Source organism: Diabrotica virgifera, chromosome 7 (genome assembly GCF_917563875.1).
Source record: "Diabrotica virgifera virgifera chromosome 7, PGI_DIABVI_V3a".
Taxonomy (NCBI): domain Eukaryota; kingdom Metazoa; phylum Arthropoda; class Insecta; order Coleoptera; family Chrysomelidae; genus Diabrotica; species Diabrotica virgifera.
The window spans coordinates 162,977,044-162,998,443 of NC_065449.1; the positions used below are offsets into that span (position 1 = coordinate 162,977,044).

The 21,400-nt window shown below is 33.9% G+C and overlaps 1 protein-coding gene across 2 annotated transcripts in view; it reads left to right on the forward strand.

Annotated features, from left to right (window-relative positions):
• The first annotated feature begins 5,441 nt into the window (after positions 1-5,441).
• LOC126888838 (zinc finger protein 420-like) overlaps positions 5,442-21,400 on the forward strand; it is a 39,920-nt gene continuing 23,961 nt past the window's right edge. Inside the window, exon 1 of one of the 2 annotated variants that reach the window (XM_050657262.1) lies at positions 5,442-5,978. In XM_050657262.1, the coding sequence (XP_050513219.1) occupies positions 5,753-5,978 (226 nt within the window). In that variant the 5' untranslated portion in view covers positions 5,442-5,752. The remainder of the gene's footprint in view (positions 5,979-21,400) is intronic. The other variant, XM_050657261.1, reaches the window with a different exon arrangement.

Consider the following 21,400-nt stretch of genomic DNA (forward strand, 5'->3'; position numbering starts at 1 on the left):
CACTAGAGCTAACTTTAGTTGGTTAGGGAAAATACCATACTTAAAAGAGTTATTAATAATGTGGCACAATGGTTCTGCAATCTCTTCTGCACAATGTTTCAACAGATTCGCCGAGATCCCATCATAACCTGCACTTTTTTTATTTTTTAGCTTTGAGATGATATTAAGAATTTCAGAAATAGTTACTGGTATAAGAAAAAAAGATTTGGTGTTATATGGAATACTGCATGAAAAAGTGGCTTGAGGTTGAGTTTTTATTAAATTAGGACCTGCATGAAGTACAAATTTGTTAAAGTTATTACAAATATCCTCAGGCTTACCACTAATATTCGAAGTTTGATCGACATATTCTGTAACTGTACCATTAATTTCCCTAACAATCTGCCAAACGCATTTTGATTTGCTTTCACTGTTATTTATACGCTCTTCATAATGAGCACTTCTTGCATCGCTCAGGAGACGATTGTATTCCTGCTTCTTTGTTTTGTAAGCCTCACTATAGACCCTGTCAGACCTACTAAGCACTAGAAGGATGTCTAGCTCATTCTTACATGCAGCAACCTGCTGATTAGGTTTTAGTATTTTTTTTGCCGTACATTTTTGCTGAACTGAGACTATAGGAAAGCAATAATCAAAGGTAGACCCAACAATACTGACAAAAGCATCCCATTGCTCATTTACCAGTGATTCAGGGGTAAAAAACACTGAGTCCCATTTTTGACTAAAAAGCATAGACTTGAAGTTATTTTTATTTGTAATTGAAAAAATTCTTTTTTTAACTTTTTTGAGTTTTCCACTTATTTGCAAAGTAAAGGACACCTTCTGGGCAGTATGGTCAGACATATGAGTGCCTACCACCTCTGCATCAAAAACGTTTATATTAGTGTAAATATTGTCAATACAACTTTGAGAAGTCCTATACTTACCCGTGTATATTCTAAAATAGAAGGAGCAAAATTAAAAGACTGCAACAATTCACTGAAATCTTTAGCATTACTGTCCTTAACATTCATTATATCTAAATTAAAATCTCCAGCAATAAAACATGTGCATTGCTCATTCAGTAGTATATTTAGAACTGACTCAAGTTTTACTAAAAAGTCATGAACAGGTTTTGTGCTTGTTCTGTATATACATATGATTATGACCTTTTTTTTATAAAATGAGAGTTCTACGGCAGAACATTCAAAACATTCTTCATCGCCAAATATGGTTATGTCACTTCTATGTACATACTCTATACCATTCCTTAAAAAAATTGCTGTGCCTCCATATCCATTTTGCCTGCAAAATGCTGATGCCAGTGAATATCCCACCAAATTATATGCGGACAATTGATCGATGGTTTTCCAATGTTCGCTCACACACATAGCAAGAACATTTTTTTCATCGTTTAGAAATTCTTGAAGAGCATCATGACTTGTTCCTATAGATTGAAGGTTTTGGTGCACTATACACACCTGGTCAGAAGCAATTTTTTCAAGTTGATTATTTAACCTATCTATTGAGGTGCTAGATTCTTCAGGTTTAAAAATTCACTAACATAAAGACCGACTGGCCAAAAATCAGGAGTTAGGACTGTGGGCACGCTCTCTTGTGTTACTCCAATTTTAAAAGAGCTAATGAACTTTTTCTTTGTGCGTAACTTTTCTATGACACTATTTTGAACCCCATTTTCTAGCATGTATGATTGCACATCCTTTGCTGTTAATGGCCACCTCTTAAAATCGGCCACTTCTACCTTCTACTAACGGACAGTTTTTAAAACCCGGCCAGTTTGTAAATAACGGCCAGTTTAAAATTCTCCAAACTAATTATATTATGTAGATTCCCTTATTTATGAACTGGTATCTACGGTCACCTTTATATTACGGACGCGGCCATGTAATCTCGTATTTTTAAAGCCTTCACAGAAATTTACTTACTATTTATTTATTTGGTCTTTTACACCCAAGTGCGTCCATAAAGTAAGGCATAAATTCATTATTTCGCAAACCGGCTACTTTAAGGAAAAATCCCGAAACAGGTCGATTTTTATTTTTAAATTACGATTTTTTGGCATGTATATCATACTAGTGACGTCATCCGTCTGGGCGTGATGACGTAATTGATGATTTTTTTAAGTGAGAATAGAGGTCATGTGATAGCTCATTTGAAAGGGTATTTGATTTTCTATTCACTAATATAAACACTAATATATTTATTTATACAAGATGTCCAAAAAAATTGTTTAAATTAAATTAATTGACACAAAAAGATAAAATGTACCTATGTAATTTGTTTAATTCTAAATACATTTTACTAATGTCAGAAAACATAAAAATGCTTTATTTAAAAAATAAACATTGATTTTCGCTTAAACGTAATGTTCAAATTTCCAAGATGAAGGTGGGTGGCAGTTTTAACATTGAATTTAAGCGAAAAGCAATATTTATTTGTCAAATAAACATATTTTTCCTGTTTTCTGACAACCGTAAAACGTAGTCTGAATTAAATAAATTACATACATTCTTCTGTTTGTCTCAATTAATTTAATTTAAAAAACATTGTTTGGACACCCTGTATAAATAATTATATTTATACTAGCGAATAAAGAATTGAATACCCTTTCAAATGAGCTATAGCACATGACGCTTATTCTCATTTAAAAAAATCATCGATTACGTCATCAAGCCCAGATGGATGACGTCACTAGTATGATATATAATATGCCAAAAAATTGTATTTTAAAAATAAAAATCGACCTGTTTCGTAATTTTTCCTTAAAGTCGCCGGTTTACGGAATAAAGAATTTATGCATTACTTTATGGACGCACTGTATAATATATAGAGAGCGCGTAAAAGTTGGAATAAAATAATTTTTAACATTTATTGCTAATAAACATTTATTGCTTCAAACATTAATTTACTTAATTCAAAATACATGTTACTATTGCCGGAAAACATCAAAAATATTTATTTGCTAAATAAATATTGTTTTTCTGCACGCTCTGCACTTATTGGAAATTGGAAACAGAATAAGTACAAAGTACTAAAGACAAAAATTACCCATTTCTATTTACCAAAAACTACCTATTCATATCAGATACTCATAAATCACCTCATAAATTATATTATCGAGGCGTCGCAATACCCGATGGTTTGGTTGTATCAGTATTCCTAAATTGGAAACACATGACACATGGTCTATTGAAAACAAAGCAATTCTCTCGCAACCCAAGAGTCCCTTGTTATCTTAAGGCTAGCCACTTGACATCATTATTACCATGACAAATTCTAAACATCCCATATACCGACTCAGGGCCCCCGCTACCATATGTGCAAAGTGTGCAATGCACACGGGCGCCATCCTTTAGGGGCGCCAAAACCCGGGGTCAAAAATTGCAAAAAAAGCAAAGAAACAAAAAAACAAAAATTAATTTTAAAATAAAAGTTGAGAAATTAAAAAGGATTCAGTTTTAAACACACACTAAACTTTATTAGTATATCATCCAGTTACTGCCGATTCCCATTTGCGAGAACATGTCAGAAGTCAGGCATTTTAATTTGTTTTGTTATTTAATTTATTTTGTTATTTATTTTGTTTTTATTCTGTCTGTTTCATTTTAATATTTTAGCCTACTAATAATAGTCCATTTACTAACGGTTTTTGTTGTAAATTTTAAAGAACCGCTTATATTATCAGAAAATTTGTCATACACATAGCTAACAAGAAAAGAAGTGATACCTGCTGTGCCAATGTATGCTTTTACTCTGGGGGTAAAAGGGGTATTCTCAGGGGAATACTCCCGAGAATACCTGGGGGTATTCTCGGTGGTGAGAAAACATTCGTTCAAAATAAGTCCGGAATTGAATAAACTGGCTAATTCTAAGCAACTTTTGTTGTATAGAGATTTTCACTAAGTCAACTCTTTTCGAGTTATTTGCGAGTGAGTACCTATGTTCATTTTTCAAAAACCCCGTTTTTAGACGGTTTTTCGCAATTAAAAACTAATTATTTTATCGAGAAGATACTCTTAGCAAAAATATAGCTTACAAGAAAGTGAAAAAAATAATTTATATATGAAGCCTGCTTAACCCAGTAGAAAGCAGAGATGAAGCTAATGAAAAGTAGGTTATTGTTCGTCAAATTCCAAATCAAAAATTTCAACGTGAAATAACCAAAAAATTAAGCACTTTTCGGGGAAAACTCATTACAACTTCTTTAAAATGTTTAAGAAAAGCTTTATTTATATATTCTGTAAGTTTCATCGGTTTAAAGTGCTCATTTTTGAAAAATTGGTTTTAAAGTATTTTTTGTTTCAATCTTGAAAAAATTTCTTTTTCAAAATAACTTTAAAATTAATTAGTGATACCAAAAATCTCAAGCAGTAAAAAAATGTAGACTTTGCTTTTCTGAATATTTTGGATGTTTTGTTTTCCTGTAAGACAAAAATTGGAAGATATGGTCGTTCAAATTTTGCATACACTCATGATTAGTGACTCGTTCAGCCCTTTCGCCCTTTTAACTACAGACTTTTCAAAAATAAGCACTTTGAACCCATGAAACTTCAAATCATATAAACAATACATACCTAAGTAAAGTAACTTGTGGTGAAGCGGTAACGATTAATTTCATTTGGGATGCTAATTAGGGGGTGGTTTTCATGATTTTTTTACCAAAAAAAAAAGAAACCAACATTATTTTTAACTTACTTACTTTTGATGTTAAAAAATATAACGTCTTTTAAACACTTTAAAAAAGTTGTAATGAGTTTTCCCTGATAAATGCTTGATTTTTTGGTTATTTTACGTTGAAATATTTGATTTGTAATTTGACGAATAAGAACCTTCTTTTGATCAGCTACAACTTTGCTTCTACTGGGTCTGCAGACTTCATATATAGGTACTTACACCATTTTTTTCACTTTTTTATAAGCTATTTTTTTTTGATAAAATACTTACTTTTTGGAGTTATTTGCGAAAATTCGTCTAAAAACTTAATAAATTTACTCGCAACTAACTTGAAAACTATTGAAAAGTATTGACAGAGAAAAATCTTTATAGAAGAAAAGTTATTTAAAATTAGTCATTTTGTCCAATTCGGGACTTTTTTGAACGTATGTTTTTTCACCCCTGAGAAGAGGTGAAACTAACATTCTAAAGTTCAGTTTTGTGGTTTATTTCAAGCACCTATCTACTTTCAAATAATAAATAAAAAACATGATCCAAAATGCCTTAAGGGGCGCCAAAATCCTTTTTTGCACACAGGCGCCAGTACCCCTTACGGGGGCCCTGTACCGACTATTTAGAAATTTAGGTAAAGTGAAACCAAAGAAGATTAACACGTTGTTGGATGTTGTGTTTTGAATTTTTTTTTAGATTTGTCAGTAGAAGTTTTCAGTAGATCGGTAAATTTGAGTTCAAATCGGTAGGTTTTATACAGAGATCAGTAGATTGTAGTTCAAATCAGCAGTTCTGCTGAAAAATCAGTAGACCTGGTAACACATGAAAAGCAATGAACTGTCAATACTGTCAGTTGCTTGATGAAAAGCCCTTCGTTGGTTTAAACAAATACTATGGACTGTGTTTGGTTTAAATCTTGTTTAAATCAGCTGTTTACATTTAGATTAACTTATATTTTATTGATTTTATAATAAACTTAACTCTTAACTTAAAAAAATAACAGTTGTTGTTAAAAGTTTGTAAATTGGGTAACGCAAGTTATTTTACTTTTTGGGTGTAAAATTATTATTGGAATACACAAAATCAAATGGAAGTAAAACAAGAAATTAGCGAGGGAACGTTTAAAATAGAAATAGAGTATAATGACGCTCTTTTGGACGGTTTTAAATGTGAAATTCAGGAGGAATCCAATAGACAAAATACCCAGGAGACATACGATTCTTGTGCCTTAAATAAATGTCCCATAAAAACTGAAATAGACCAACATGGAAATAAACTTAACCCACTTGACGAAAATAAAAAAACTGAAAAAGGTTAGTAAATAACAAAATATTTAGTGTAGAGAAGTCAATGTACAGTCCCTGGCCAAATTATTAGACGCACTATAAGATTTTATAAAAAATATTAATTATGAGGCGATACTAAATATAGGTTTTTTGTATGTACGAGACACAGTGTATTTTAATTTCGGTCTTTACGTTAGTTAGTTTATAATTTGATTTTTATATTTTTAATATGTTCTATAAATAATTGCATTAATTCTGTATTATTAATTTGTGATAATATATAGTTAAATTTATTGGGTGTATTATATTTTTACAACTGTATAATTTACTTATAAACATATTACATATTTATATTTATTTGTATTAGAGGGCAATTTAAAATCATATGTTCAGCATCACCTATTTCTCCACATTGACAATATGGATTGTCTCTTAAATGAATTTTATGTAGATATGTTGGAATCAATGCATGGTTAAATCTTAAATGGCATATTTGTCTCACTGCATATTTTGGAAGAGTTGTCATTGCAAACCATGGTCTTGATGGTATTGTACATTGAATTTCTTTATAGTACATACCTTTTTTAATTTCCTCAAATTCTTTGCTCCAGATTATTTTATATATATTAGTGCTAATATTTTTAATTTCTTCAGGTGTACATTTGTAGTCAATATATGTCCCTTCTTTTAGAGCCTGCTTAGCTAAGGAATCTACGAGTTCATTACCCATAATTCCGCTGTGTCCTTTGACCCACAATAACCGTATTTTTTTTAAATCTGTATTTGATTTGTTAATATTTTTTATTATTTCCAAAATAATATAATTTGCTTTGGAAGTTATCTTCAGGTGCTTTATTTTTGACAAAGCGCTTTTACTATCACTTATTATAACAATTTCTGAATTTGTGATAATATGTTGACAATACTTCAAGGCTTCTAGTATACCTATTAACTCCGCCGAATATATGTTTGTGTTTATATTTAATTTTACCATTTGTTTATACTTAACTTGTGGATCATATATTGCACAGGCTGTTCCCTCCTTGTTTTTTGATGCGTCTGTGTAAATTTGATATGAATTTGGTACTAATTCTTTTATATATGTTTCAAACATTAGATTTCTTATTTGATTTGGATATTTCGAATAATCTCGAAGGAAATTTATATCTATTTTCATCGTTTCTTCGAATTTATAGGTATAGCTTAGGTTTATTGATGTAGTGTGAATATTTTCCTTGTACTTAGCCAATTGTCTATAGCATTCTGCAATACAAGGTGATTTCTTTTTTTGCCAGTATTTATTCATTAAATCTTGTATTGACAATCGATGAATTTTTTAAATTATATTGGATTCTTTATGAAGTAATTTAATTAAAAATTGACTGTCTAGTTTGCATCTTCTTATTGTCATAGGCATTTCAGAACACTCTATAAATAAATTATTTATTGGAGTAGACTTTAGAGCGCCTAAACACAGTCTTAACCATTTGTTCACAACGACTTCAATTTTTTGTAGATAACAGTTGGCTGCGTCCGCATAAAATACTGATCCATAATCTATTATTGCTCTTATATAAGCTCTATAGCTCTACGGCACTGTTCACATCGCCAATATATAGTCAACCGACCCGATATTATCTACCAGCTGTATCTATCCTACACTCCGAGTACAACCAGAAAATGCTATCCCTCCTTCATCCTTTTTCCCACTAAACCTACACCCCCAACACACAAGGTAAAGGTGTAATTGTACCGTGCCCAGGCCTGCATGGCAGTTGTGTGTCTAAATTGAACTGTCTCAAACGGTCGACTGGGGGAACCAGGCCACACCCCCTTTCGTTTAAGGCCTTGTACCGGCACAGGGAGCGCTGCTGGTATGGACAGTTTATTTCTCCCATACTCGTGGGATCAATATGGAACCATGCAAAAATTTAAAAGATTTAACCCTAGGGGTCTCGCAGGAGAACCCAACAAACAATCAAACTTCCACTGAGACTGTTCGGCAGAATCTGGAAGAAAATAATCCCATCACATCGGGTAATAAAAATACTGAGGACGCAATGCGGACTCATTTAAAAGATGCTGAGGATGAGGTTTCTCGGCCAAAAATATCTGGGGCACAGAGAAGAAAGCTTCGGAAAATGAGAGAACAGGGAATTGACACTTCTAAGGTCAAATTACCTCCTAGACCTCAAAATAAAACTCCTGGAAATGCCGAAATCACACAAGCTGTCAAGCGGACTGTGTCTGATAGAAGCACTCCTGAGGAGAAATTAATAAAAAAGAGCAGAACTGCTGCTGCCTCTTTCAAAAAGCTCAGCAGCAACTACAAAGCAGCTCTTACGGGAATAAAGACGGCAATAATTCCCAAAGAATACCCAGACATATCTGTAACGGAAAAAGACGTTGGGGCAATAAAAGAGGCCCTAATTAAACTTATCGATGAGGTTCCTTGCGCACCTCGTTACGAAGGTAATCGGCTCATGGATGGATACTATGGGTTGATATGTGCTGACGAGGAGTCCTTTAAGATCACAAAGGATTTCTTGGAAGAAAATACGGAGTGGAAGGTCGTTAAGGCTGAGGAACTCCCAAAATCGAAGCGTGTACTGATGTACCTTCCAGAGACTAAAAATGAGGATCTGAAAGTGCCACTGGCACGAATTGAAAAACAAAATCCTGAACTAAGGACCAGTCGTTGGGCAATTCTGAGTTCCAAACCAGCAACTGACGGAGGACTGCATGTGAGTCTCCGAATTGATAAGGAGTCAGAGGCACAGCTCGAAAGGCTTCAATGGAAGCCTTATTACCTTCTACAGCGAGCAAGTATTATACCGTTGGAAGAGGGTAAAGCAAGACAGGCTGGGAACATTGGGGAACCAAAACCTGCAACGATTACTTCCGAACTGCAGGAGGCCGAAGGGGAATCTATGCAGGTGGAAGAAATTACAAGAGGGCCTGTTAGAGACCCCAAAAATGAATAAACTGCAACATTAAGATCATACAGATCAATTTGCAGCACAAAAAAACAGCTTCGGCACTTTTGTGCCAGGAAGTAGCTGAGAAAAACATTGATATGGTGCTTATTCAAGAACCGTGGATAAATGAAGGTAAGATACGGGGATTAAATGTTAAGGGATGGGAACTAATTTTGGGAGTACCTGACAATAAAATCAGAACTTGTATATTTTGTAGATCTGACCTTAACCTGGTACCAGTTATGGAGCTCTGTACGGGAGACATGACAGCTGCCAGAATTAAACTGAATTGCAATGGGTTGGTTACAGAGTTGATTGTTGCGTCTCTTTACCTTCCTATTGACAGTAAAGAACAACTTCCAGGGACTAACATAGAGAACCTTCTAGAATACACCAATGATAAGCATACAGAACTTATCATTGGAGTCGACTCCAACGCCCACCACATCATTTGGGGAAGCAGAGATACAAACAATAGAGGTAAGTTACTTTTTGAGTACCTTTGCACTACTGAACTTGATCTTCTAAACAGGGGTAATAAGCCCACCTTCAGGACATCAAGAGCAGAATCACTAATCGACCTAAGCCTATGCTCTATGGGGATTGGGAACATAATATCTGACTGGCATGTGTCGGATGCGTTATCCTTATCGGATCATGCATACATATGCTTTGAGATAAACTCAGTCAAACCGGAACCAAGGTTCTATAGAGACCCTAAGGTGACCGATTGGGAATCCTTTAAGAGGGATCTTGGAACAAGGGTACGGAATTATCCTAAAAGGCCAAAAAACAATGTTGAGGTTGAGATGGCAGTAGACTGGTTGCAGCATGCAATAGTCGTCTCATATGAGGAAAACTTCCCGTTAAAAGAAAGTCGCCCTCCCAGGCAAGTAACTTGGTGGAATAAGGAGCTGTCTGATCTCAAAAGAGAAACAAGACGGCTCTTCAATAGGGCGAAGAAATCAGGTGATTGGGAAGCATATAAGGCTAAACTGAAAACCTATAATAAGAAAATCCAATCCGCTAAGGAAAGATCCTGGAGAGAATTCTGTGAAAACATTGAAAGTGTACCTGAAAGCGCCAGGGTTAACAGAATCCTCAAAAGAGATAACATTAACAAACCCAAGTCAATGAAATTGCCCAATGGGAAGTATACGGACACAGAGAAGGAGGCTGTAGAGCATCTTTTAAGTGTTCACTTTCCAGGGTCGACGCAATTGACTGCTAATAACAATCATCAAGCAAACAATAGCCCAACCAAAAGGGACTGGCTGACCTCTGACGAGATCTTTGGTTCTCACAAGGTCAGATGGGCTATTGAAACTTTTGAATCTTATAAAACTGCGGGACCGGATGGTATATTTCCTAAGCTTCTCCAGGAGGGTCTGGAAATAATCATGGGTCCCCTGATCACAATATTTAGAGCTAGCCATGCTCTGGGATACATTCCCAAAGCTTGGAGAAGGGCAAGGGTGGCGTTTATTCCCAAACCAGGAAAAACAGATTACACCTTAGCAAAATCCTACAGGCCTATAAGTCTGACCTCATTCATGTTAAAAACCATGGAAAAAATCTTGAACGAACACATCAAGAAAAACAATTTAAATGAAAATCCACTGCACCAACGGCAATGGGCGTATCAGGCAGGGAAATCAGGTGAAGCCGCCCTGCACAATCTAGTGTCGGAACTCGAAAGGAGTCTGCATCAGAAAGAAGTCGCCCTTGCTGCATTTTTAGATATAGAAGGTGCATTTGATAATACCTCAATCGAGTCTATACAAAGCGCACTGGTGAGGAAGAAAATCAACAACACAACATGCAAGTGGATTATTCAGATGCTTCAGAGCAGAATAATATCCACAGATACGCATGAAGATACCATAAATCTGAGGGCAACTAAGGGATGCCCTCAAGGCGGTGTATTGTCACCGTCATTATGGAACATAGTTGTCGATGATCTGATTCATGGGCTAAGCGCCCAAGGAATCTGGGTCCAGGGTTTCGCAGATGATATCGTGATAGTAACTAGGGGAAAATTTCCCAGCACTGTTGCGTATCAGATGCGATATGCCCTTCACTACATAGAGAACTGGTGTCTGAAAGAGAACCTCTCCGTGAACCCTTCTAAAACTAAACTGGTAGCCTTTACAAATAAGAGGAAGCTTACTGGACTGAGTGAGCTGAAATTATTTGGAGAGGTACTGGAAAGAACCAATGAGGTTAAGTATCTAGGGGTAACCCTGGATTCGAAACTCAATTGGAATACTCATATTACCAATATAACCAATAGGGCTAAGCGACTCTTCTGGAACTGCAGACGAGTTGTAGGTAAAACCTGGGGATTGAAACCAAAGGTGATATGTTGGTTGTACACATCAGTGATACGACCGACAGTTACTTATGGGTCAGTACTCTGGTGGAGAAAGACGGCTTTGCAATCTTGTGTGACCACTCTCACCACCCTACAAAGACAAGCGCTTCTAAATATAACAGGAGCCTTGAATAGTACAGGAACGGCTTCATTAGAGGCTATCACAGGTCTCCCTCCGCTGGAATTGTATATTTCGGCGGTAGCCTTTATGACCATCCTGAGGCTCAAAGCAAACAATACTTGGAGGCCAAATTATGTATTGAATAGCCACACAAACATTACTGGGACTATACTTGAGGAATACATCTTTATGATGAACTTAGATATGATGACACCAGAACTAATCTTCACTGAGAAGATTAACACAATTATACCATCTAGAGAACAAAAAGTCCCAAACATTAATGGAGACTTAATATGGTTCACTGATGGATCTAAAACTGCCCATGGTACTGGATCAGGAGTCTTTGGGCAAACATGTAACTATAATAAATCTTACAGCCTAGGTCAACATACAACGGTGTTCCAGGCTGAAGTTTTTGCTTTGGTGGCCTGCATTGATGAAATAATTGATGAGGACCCTAAAGCTAAGAGAATCAACATTTACACAGATAGCCAATCGGCTATTCTGGCTGTAAAGAACCCTCTCACCAAATCAAAACTGGTGAGAAACTGCAAAGCTCTCCTCAATAACCTGGCAAAAGACAACAAAGTGTCTTTAATATGGGTGCCGGGTCATGAAGGGGTGCATGGGAACGAACGAGCAGATATGTTAGCGAAACAAGGCTCGAAAAAAACTTTTGAAGGCCCAGAACCTTTCTGTGGCATCACTAAAGATGCTATGAAAAACGAGGTTCAGAAATGGCTGATAAAGAATCATCAAAATAAATGGAGAACCACTCAAGGGCAAATCGAGACTAAAAAAATAATCAAGAATATTGATAAAAAACTCTCGAACAGTTTGATGAACCTCAATAAACGAGAGATCAAAACGGTCACTGAAATGGTGACTGGACATTGTCGTTTAAGAAATCACCTATACAAACTAGGTAAGGTGAATGAACCATGGTGCAGAAAGTGCGAAATGGAAGAAGAAACTGCCATACACATACTATGCTATTGCAGTGTGCTAGATGATGTAAGGCAGAACTTCACTGGTCAAATGAGGTTTGAACCAGAAGAGATCTTAAAACTACCAATAAGAAAACTGTTGGCCTTCGTTGAGGCCACAGGACTTATTAAAGTTTAAGGAGAAGAACAGGGTTTGGTACAAAGGTCTTATGACCAAGTGCCAGAGACTAACGAGTCTCGCCTGAGTTAAGAAGAAGAGAAGCTCTATAGATCAAAAGAGAGAGATTGGGATGTGCTCCCCATATGGAATGTGAAACTGCCCTTAAGATATTTACTCCTTTTTCTGTTTTCCTAATTATATTTTCTATTTGTTCTTTCCATAGAAGTTTTTGATCCAAAATGACACCGAGGTGTTTTACAGATTTTTGTACCGGAAAATTTATATTATTTAATTTTATTTCTACTGGGACATTTTTCCTTTGTCTAGTAAATATACAGGCTTGAGTTTTATCTTTAGATAATGTAAGTCCATTTTTAAATGCCCAGTTACTAATTGCTATGTAGTTATCATTGATATTTTTGATTCCTTGATTAATTTCAGTTTGATCTTGATAAATTACCACATCGTCTGCAAATTGTATAATTTTTGAAAATTTTGCTGTTTTTTCTAAATCATGTTTCATATAAGGTATAATACTGGACTAAATAGGCCTCCTTGTGGTAATCCATCTCTAACAATTTGAGGTCCTAACAGGTTATTGTTAATGTTTAGGAATATTTTTCTGTTGGAATACATCTTAATTATTTTTTTATTAAAACTTTCCGGAAGACCAATTAGTGACATTTTGTTATATAGAATACTAAGATTGACATTATCGTATGCTCCTTCTATGTCCATAAATAAAGCTGTAACAGACTTGTTTTCAGTAAAACTAAGATTAATATCTGTTACTAGATGACCTATGTTTTCTGTGGTAGAATATCCTCTTCTAAATCCGAATTGTGAAGCCGGTATTTTTTCATTAGATTCTAACTATTTCTCCAATCTCCACTTTACCATTCTTTCAAATGTTTTACTAATACAAGATCCTAACGAGATTCCTCGATATGATTCTTGCATTTCTGGATTTTTGTATGGTTTTAGAAAGGGTAAAACTATAAACTCTCTTCAACTTGATGGGTAACATTCGGTATTCCATATTTTATTGTAAATTGCCAGTAGCATATTCTTAGCCTCTTCTCCCAATTTACTTATCATGATATATTGAACATCATCAAGTCCTGGAGCTGTGTTTTTGTTTATTTTTATACTCGCTTCTAATTCATTCATAGTAAATGATTTTACTAAATAATGTTCTTCTACATTAGTCGAATATTTTGAGCAGGACCCGGTTGACAAATTTTATTAAAAAAATTTGTTATCCAATCTGCTTCCATAACTGAACTTATGGGTGGTTTATAGGCATTATTTAACATTCGTATTTGACTCCAAATGGTTTTAATATTTGTGTTTCTATTTAAAGAGACACAAAATTCTCTCCATGCTTTTCTTTTACTTTGTTTTATTATTTTTTTAGTAATAGCTGTGCATTTGTTGTAGTTAATGTAATTTTCAATTGTTCCTTGTTTTTTATACTGTTTAAGTGCTAATTGCTGTTGCTTTATTGCCCTACTACACTCTGGATTCCACCAATTCTTATTAAATTTTGCGTGAAACGATTTTTTCTTCTCTGGAACAGTAATTTTAATATATTTTTTAAATTCTTCAATAAAGGTATTGTAGTCATTATTATTTTTATTAATTTCAGCATATTGTTCCATAAGAGAAGAAAAAAGCGTCCAATCTGCATTCTCTATATTCCATTTTTTTCTAGTATAATTAATATTATTAACGTTATAATTCAAATTTATCTTCATTAAAATTACATAATGATTTGAACCTAATGTCGTATCATCCACGTCCCAGTCAAATAAATGAGCAACATCGGCTGTAGAAATAGTAATATCTATTGCCGACTTATTAATACTTCCCGGTCTAGACAAAATAGTTTCTTTACCATTATTTAAATATAATAAATTACATTCATCAATGGCCTCTAATAAATTTTTCCCCAAACGATCCGTAGTACTACAACCCCAAGCAACGTTATGACAATTAAAATCACCACCTACCAAAAATGGTTTTTTCAAACTACCAAAACAATTTATCCAATCATTCTGTGAAATACTTAATCCAGGTTTAACATATATTGAGTATAAGTTTATTGTTTTTCGTGAAGGTAATCGGACAGCTATGCTAATAGTCATTACATTATTTATTTTATGATATAATGGAGTTGGAGAAACAGCCAAACTGCTTTTAAGCAGCAAGGCCACTCCTCCATATCCATCATGTCTGTCTTCTCTCTATATATTGTATCCTGAAAAATGAATATTCATATTTCTTTTAAACCAAGTTTCCGATAAAAAACAAATAGAAATATTTTTATCAAAAAGATACCTTTCTAAAGCACCTTTATTTGCTAAAACAGACCTACCGTTCCATTGCAACATATTAATATTAGCCATTAGTGTTATTTATTACTTTCTCTATATTATTTTTTAAAGCTGCTAATGTTTCTATGTCCATAGTATAACTTAATTGATATAATTTAGTTTTTATAAAATCTAATATATTTTCACAAAACATTTTACTGTCCATTTGTAAATTATCACTATTGTGATAATCAGGTATATTATGGTAGTTTGAAAAAACCGGTTTTGACTGTACATTGGGATTACGTAATATTTGTTTATGTTGCTCCATTGTTGCCGTATCTTTCGTATTTGAACTAATACTTCCAGTCCTCTTCCGTTTTGCTATTGTATAATAACTCGAGGTAGTTGCTGGATTGTTTTTAACCACTGTAGAAAAGTTTTTTTTTGTATATATCATTTTTTCTATAATTACCTGCTGAGGTATCGTTTGACCCTTAAAAGATACTATTACGGTAGATGTAGCGATATACTCTATATTTCCATCTGAATTCTTAACTCTTCTATTAATTCTTTTTACATTAACTACCTCAAATTTATATCCATATCTAGGTTGAATTATATTAATTAATTCTTTCTCATCCAGCTCTTTATCAACTAACTTAATTACTCCCCTTTTTTGTATAAGGAATGTTGGTAAGTAAACATTATACTCCTTTGCTGCTAACTTTTCGGAAATTATTAATTTATTTGCACTTTCAAAAGAATTAAGTTCGACTTTTACTTTATTCCTACCAATTACTGTTATTAATGTAATATTATTTTGTACCTCCGGCACTGTATTTAATATTATTCTGGCTGTCCCGATTCGGTGCAATTTTTCAAAATTACCGTTTTTATTTTCGATATATACGTAAAAAGGTCCGTTATCATTATTTGTGTACAGATTTTTTATGACCTTATCATTTTCATTTGTTGACATCATATAATTTTTTCCCCTGTCAGGTGGTTCTGGCGGAATATTGACTTGCATTTTAGTTTTATCAGCTATTATTTTATTATTATACCGTAAGGAGTAACGCCCACCTCTACAGTTCCAAAATGTTTACTCCTATCTCTAGCCAAATGTTTTTATTTGACAATTGTTAAATATTATAGGTTGTCAGTTTTTAATATAATTTAATTTTTAAAATTTTTTACTTACAGCCTCTTCCGCTTGTAATTTTTGATTCTTATTTTCACTTTATACTATAATTTGCACTAATATCACACTTTAAGTTCAAAAGGCAGTTTATACAAAACTAAAATTGAAATATAACACTGAGCTATTTTCATACGTCTGTACTAATTGTACAGTGTATGTTGTTTGGTTGTCCATTTAATTGTCTATATTTTATCACAAATAAAACAACATAACATTATTATTAACAAAAATATGTATTTATTGACTCTTAGGGCCGGTTGTTCGAACGCTAATCAACAATGATCTGCCACTATTAGAGCTTTAATTCTACAGGTATCGTAGTACAGGTTTGCAGTGATAGTATGCCTCGCATAATTAAAGCTCTAGTAGTGGCTCAACAAAATATTTAACATTTAATTGTAGTTATTTTTGTTTTCTTCAAGAGTCAATAAATACATATTTGTTAATTAATAATGATGATTCGTTTTTGATAAAAACTAGACAATTAAATGGACAACAAAATAATAGATATACATTGTGTCTGGTACATACAAAAAAACAATTTAGTATCACCTCATAATTCATTTTTTTTATAAAACTTTATAGTGCGTCTAATAATATGGCCAGGGACTGTAGAACGGAAATTTGCATTGTTTCGGAAAAATTCAAACAAGCTTATATTTTTCTAAAACTTTTTGTTAGTTTACATAGGTATGAAAAAAATTATAGTTGTTCCATTTTAACTTTGCCCATGCGTCATATGCAACATAAAGTTAAACGTATGCTGATATGTATAGTATGTAGTATAAAGTATACAAAATATAAATTTCCCAATGAAAATAGTTTATTATAAAATATAAATATATACACATCACCTTCGTTTCACTTTTTGTTTTGACTTTATTTATTTGAAAATGAATCGTGACGCATGGGAAAAGTTGGAGTGGAAGAACAATATCTGACTATAGATCATTAAGACAACACAACGAACTAAGAGAAAATATTATATTATAGACTTGTATGTCCGAGAGAATAACATGTAACCACATATCTGTGACAGACCCACGATACACTAACACTGGTATGCTCGATAGCCCATCAAAAACTGTCAGTTTTGCGCATGGTGTAACATGCAAAGCAATTCGCTTTATTTACGTTTGGTTTACATATATTGTGATGTGATATTGTTCTGGCTAATTGGCTTAGTTCCAGTGCCATAAAACAAAACACACACACACACACACACACACACACACACACACACACACACACATAGCGACCATCATCGCTTCGACGAAATAAAAGTTTGAATCGAAAATTTCTTTAGGGACCTTGTGCACTTTTTGGATGGGAAAAAGTATTAAATTAGTGACCGTCATCGCGACCATCATCGCTTCGACAAAATAAATATTTGAAGTGAAAACTTCTTGAGGGACGTTGTGTACTTTCTGGATGGGGAAAAAGTATTAAATTAGTGACTGTCATCGCTTCGACGAAATAAATTTTTGAATTGAAAATTTCTTTAGGGACGTTGTGCACTTTTTGGATGGGGAAAAATATTAAATTAGGGAACTTCATCGCTCCGATGAAATAAATTTTTGAATTGAAAAGGACCACGCAACACTCCTTATGAAAGTTTGGTCAATGATACTTCTTGATGTGTATCTTAAAAAAGTCCATGTCACCTGGGTCTGAATAACTACTATTCTCGAGTTACAGCCCTCTGAAGGATTCGAGTGCTCGGTTTACGTTAAGTGCACTAATTTACGGTCAAGTGAACGAAAATATTTCTTATTAGAAGAAGAGAAACTCATGTTCTTCATACATACTTGCGTGTTGTATATGAATTCGTGGTCAAAAATAGTTGGATCGTATTTTAGTCTTCAGAAAATCTCCGAAAAGTCCTCAGAAAAATAAAGAAGTGCGTTAAAAAATGTGCTACTAGATCGATATAAGCATTATCATGTTTTCATGAATGCTTCTCAGTTATGGAATACCAGTAAAACTGCAGTTCCGCCTTATCTTTAGAAAACTACTGAACAATGGCGGATCTAGGGGGGATGGGGGTAATTCCACTCGTAACATGTTCCAGAATAATTAAAGAAAAAATTGTTGAAACATAAAAAAATACATTAGCTGACATGAAACTTGTCCCGCATATCAGATGTAAGACAGGTAGAGAACATGGACTTGATTTCAATACAAAAAAAACAAAGTACCTGGTAGTCTGTAAATGCTAAATATTAATTACAATTGTCTATGAAAAAATCGGGTTTAAATCATCTTCGACTATTTGTACGTTAACATTTTGCTGATTTCGCTTAGATGCATCATACGTCGTGTTAACTAACGACCTATCAGGATACTTAACAATGGGTTGATGTCTTGCAAAGCCTAGAAACCATAACACACTGGTGATATGAGCACAAGTACCTACAGTTCTCTCACCATAATACTTTATTATGTTAATTTTATGGGTGGGTATTGTATGGTATTATATGTTGTAAAATTTATTTAAAGTTTGTTTCAATTTCATTTGATGTTGCTTAGTTATATTCGATTTTGTAAATTATTTGTAATATCTATTCTCTACATTGATTGTATATTAGGGTAACCTATTTAAATGAATAAATATCTATCTATCTATACCAGATTGACAGGTACAGTAGTACCCATTAATCGGTTCTTCTGCAGGCTCATCTTCATCATTATCTTCATCAACCGTATAGGAAATGAATACTTGGTGTTTTGTAGCTTGCCGAAACCTAGAAAAAACCTAGAAAATATTCGAACTCGTATGAATCCCGGTTCATCCATATTCTCATCAATTTGAAACTCTTCGTCATTTTCTCTTATTATTTTATCTTGTATGTAAGATGGTGCCAGTTTAATTTGATATATCCCAATCGTAAGATCTTTTAGGTAGTCTAAGTCGAAAACAGGAAAGTTAGCAAAATCATGATTGACCATTTGGCCTTCTCCATTGACCATTTGTTCTAATCAGGTTAATGTTTTAGGATGCAGGTTCATGTTTAGAGGATTGGCAAAAAATTTAAAGATAGAGGGTAAATGGCCATTTCTTTCTTCTACAATCCATCGATTTTTTGTAATAATGCGTGAGTTTTTAGCATCTTCAGTTGAAAGTTGCTTTTGTCCACATGGCAAAAGGGCTGGCATCTTATGTTCGATACCTAGTAATTGTAAAAATGGTATACAATCTCTTATGTTCTGTCTACCAGGAGTATGTCTCCATTTTGGAACCAATCTCTTAAATAATTTTCATCTCTGTTAAATTCATGTTGAAGAATGTTCGGGGAAGCGTGGCCCCCCTGAGTTTTCGGGTGCTTTGAATTATATACGGTTATTCAAAGTATACAAAATATAATGTGCAACATCTTCACGTTTGGCCCCCCTAAAATTTTTTATATGGGCGCCCGTGCTCTGGGCCTACGTCTTTTCGTCACACTATCCGCTCTTTGGTTCTAAATGTGTTTTGATGGCTCCATCTCGTTCATTTTCGTTAAATAAAGTTTTTTCATAATTCTGGAACATGTTACGGGTGGAATTACCCCTATCCCTCCTAGATCCGCCACTGTTCAGTAGTTTTCTAAAGATAAGGCGGAACTGCAGTCTTGCTGGTATTGCATAACTGAGAAGCATTCATGAAAACATGATAATGCTTATATCGATCTAGCAGCACATTTTATACCCCACTTCTTTAGTTTTCTGAAGACTTTTCGGGGGTTTTCTGAAGACTAAAATACGATCCAACTATTTTTGACCACGAATTCATATACAACACGCAAGTATGTATGAAGAACATGTGTTTCTCTTCTTCTAATAATAAAACTTTTCGTTCACTTGACCGTAAATTAGTGCACTTAACGTAAACCGAGCACTCGAATCCAATAACTTCAAAAGGCTGTAACTCGAGAATAGTAGTTATTCAGACCCAGGTGCCATGGACATTTTTAATCTACACATCAAGAACTATCATTGACCAAACTTTCATCAAATTAGACCGGGACCACTTTTCCATAAGGAGTGTTGCGTGGTCCTTTCTTTAGTGATGTTGTGCACTTCTTGGATGGGGAAAAAGTATTGAATTTGCGACTGTCATCACTTCGGTGTAATAAATCTTGTACGTATATAAATTATGTGTATGTTAGCCTAATAAAATAAAAAAAGTCAATATGTAAATTCCTACAGGTTAAAACAAATTTTATATCAAAGTTTAGGTGGGTACAAAAGATATTTTCAAAAAAGTATCCAAATCATACAAGGGGATCATTGTTTAAATAATTAAAAAGGGGTCATTTTTGCAAAAAAATTACTTTTTTAACTGCTGAGGTCATTCAATTACCAACGAAGGTCTATAGGATTTTTTTCTGCAAAGTTGAAGAGTAAATATTTCTCATAAGACTTACTAAATTAAATTTGCCCCCTATTTATTTAAATAATTATATATAAAACTTTAAAAACAAATTTGCAAACAATTATTTTTAGCGTTTTAAATAAGCACTATAAAATATCTTATTTTACAGACTAAGTTGCGCTATGTTACCAGTATCAAGCAAAAAAAATTGGTCGAAAAATATTTAATAGTTTTTCAGATATTGAATCTGTTTATTAAATGTTACTACACACACCGGCAAAATTAGCCGAACACGTTAAAAATGGGACATGTTTGATGTCTCGTGTTTCATAAACCAGTGGTCCGATTTGAGTGATTCTTTTAGTATGTTATAGCCTTATTATTTGAGAATATCATTGTGGTAATATTGTTGCTAGACAGGTAAATGTCATTTTATACCGGGTGTAACAAGCATACTGTGTTTTTTTCTTAAAGTTCGGAACACCCTGTGGAATATTCCAGCATATATAAAATATTAAAATTAAAACTCGATTGCAGAATTATGCTTTCTTAACATTTTCTTTTTTGATTCATTTGCTTATGTTGGAAAATAAAAAAGTTATGTGCTTTAACAACTAGCCATGTTTTTTATCAATAAATCCTCATAGTAGGGGAGAAAAGTATGCTAAATTTGCAATTACTCGAGCGTTCTTGTGACCTGGAGTGGATTGTGAAGAGTGGGTGCTACAACCAAAAAAAGTTAAGTTAAGTTTTCCATAAACTGTGGGATTCTCCATTTTTCAATTTAATTTTCCATTTCCACCAATCGTTTTTTCCGATTATAGCGCTATTTATCCATAATAGGAAAAATGTTGCGAATAAAAGTTGCTTATTTTTACGTCAAGGATCCAAATCTGCAATAAAAATTGGGGGCTCCTATTTAATATTTTAATGTAACCCCCCCACCCCACCTTCGTGGGGGGTCGTGTTTGGTGCCATTCGGTAGATTTTTGA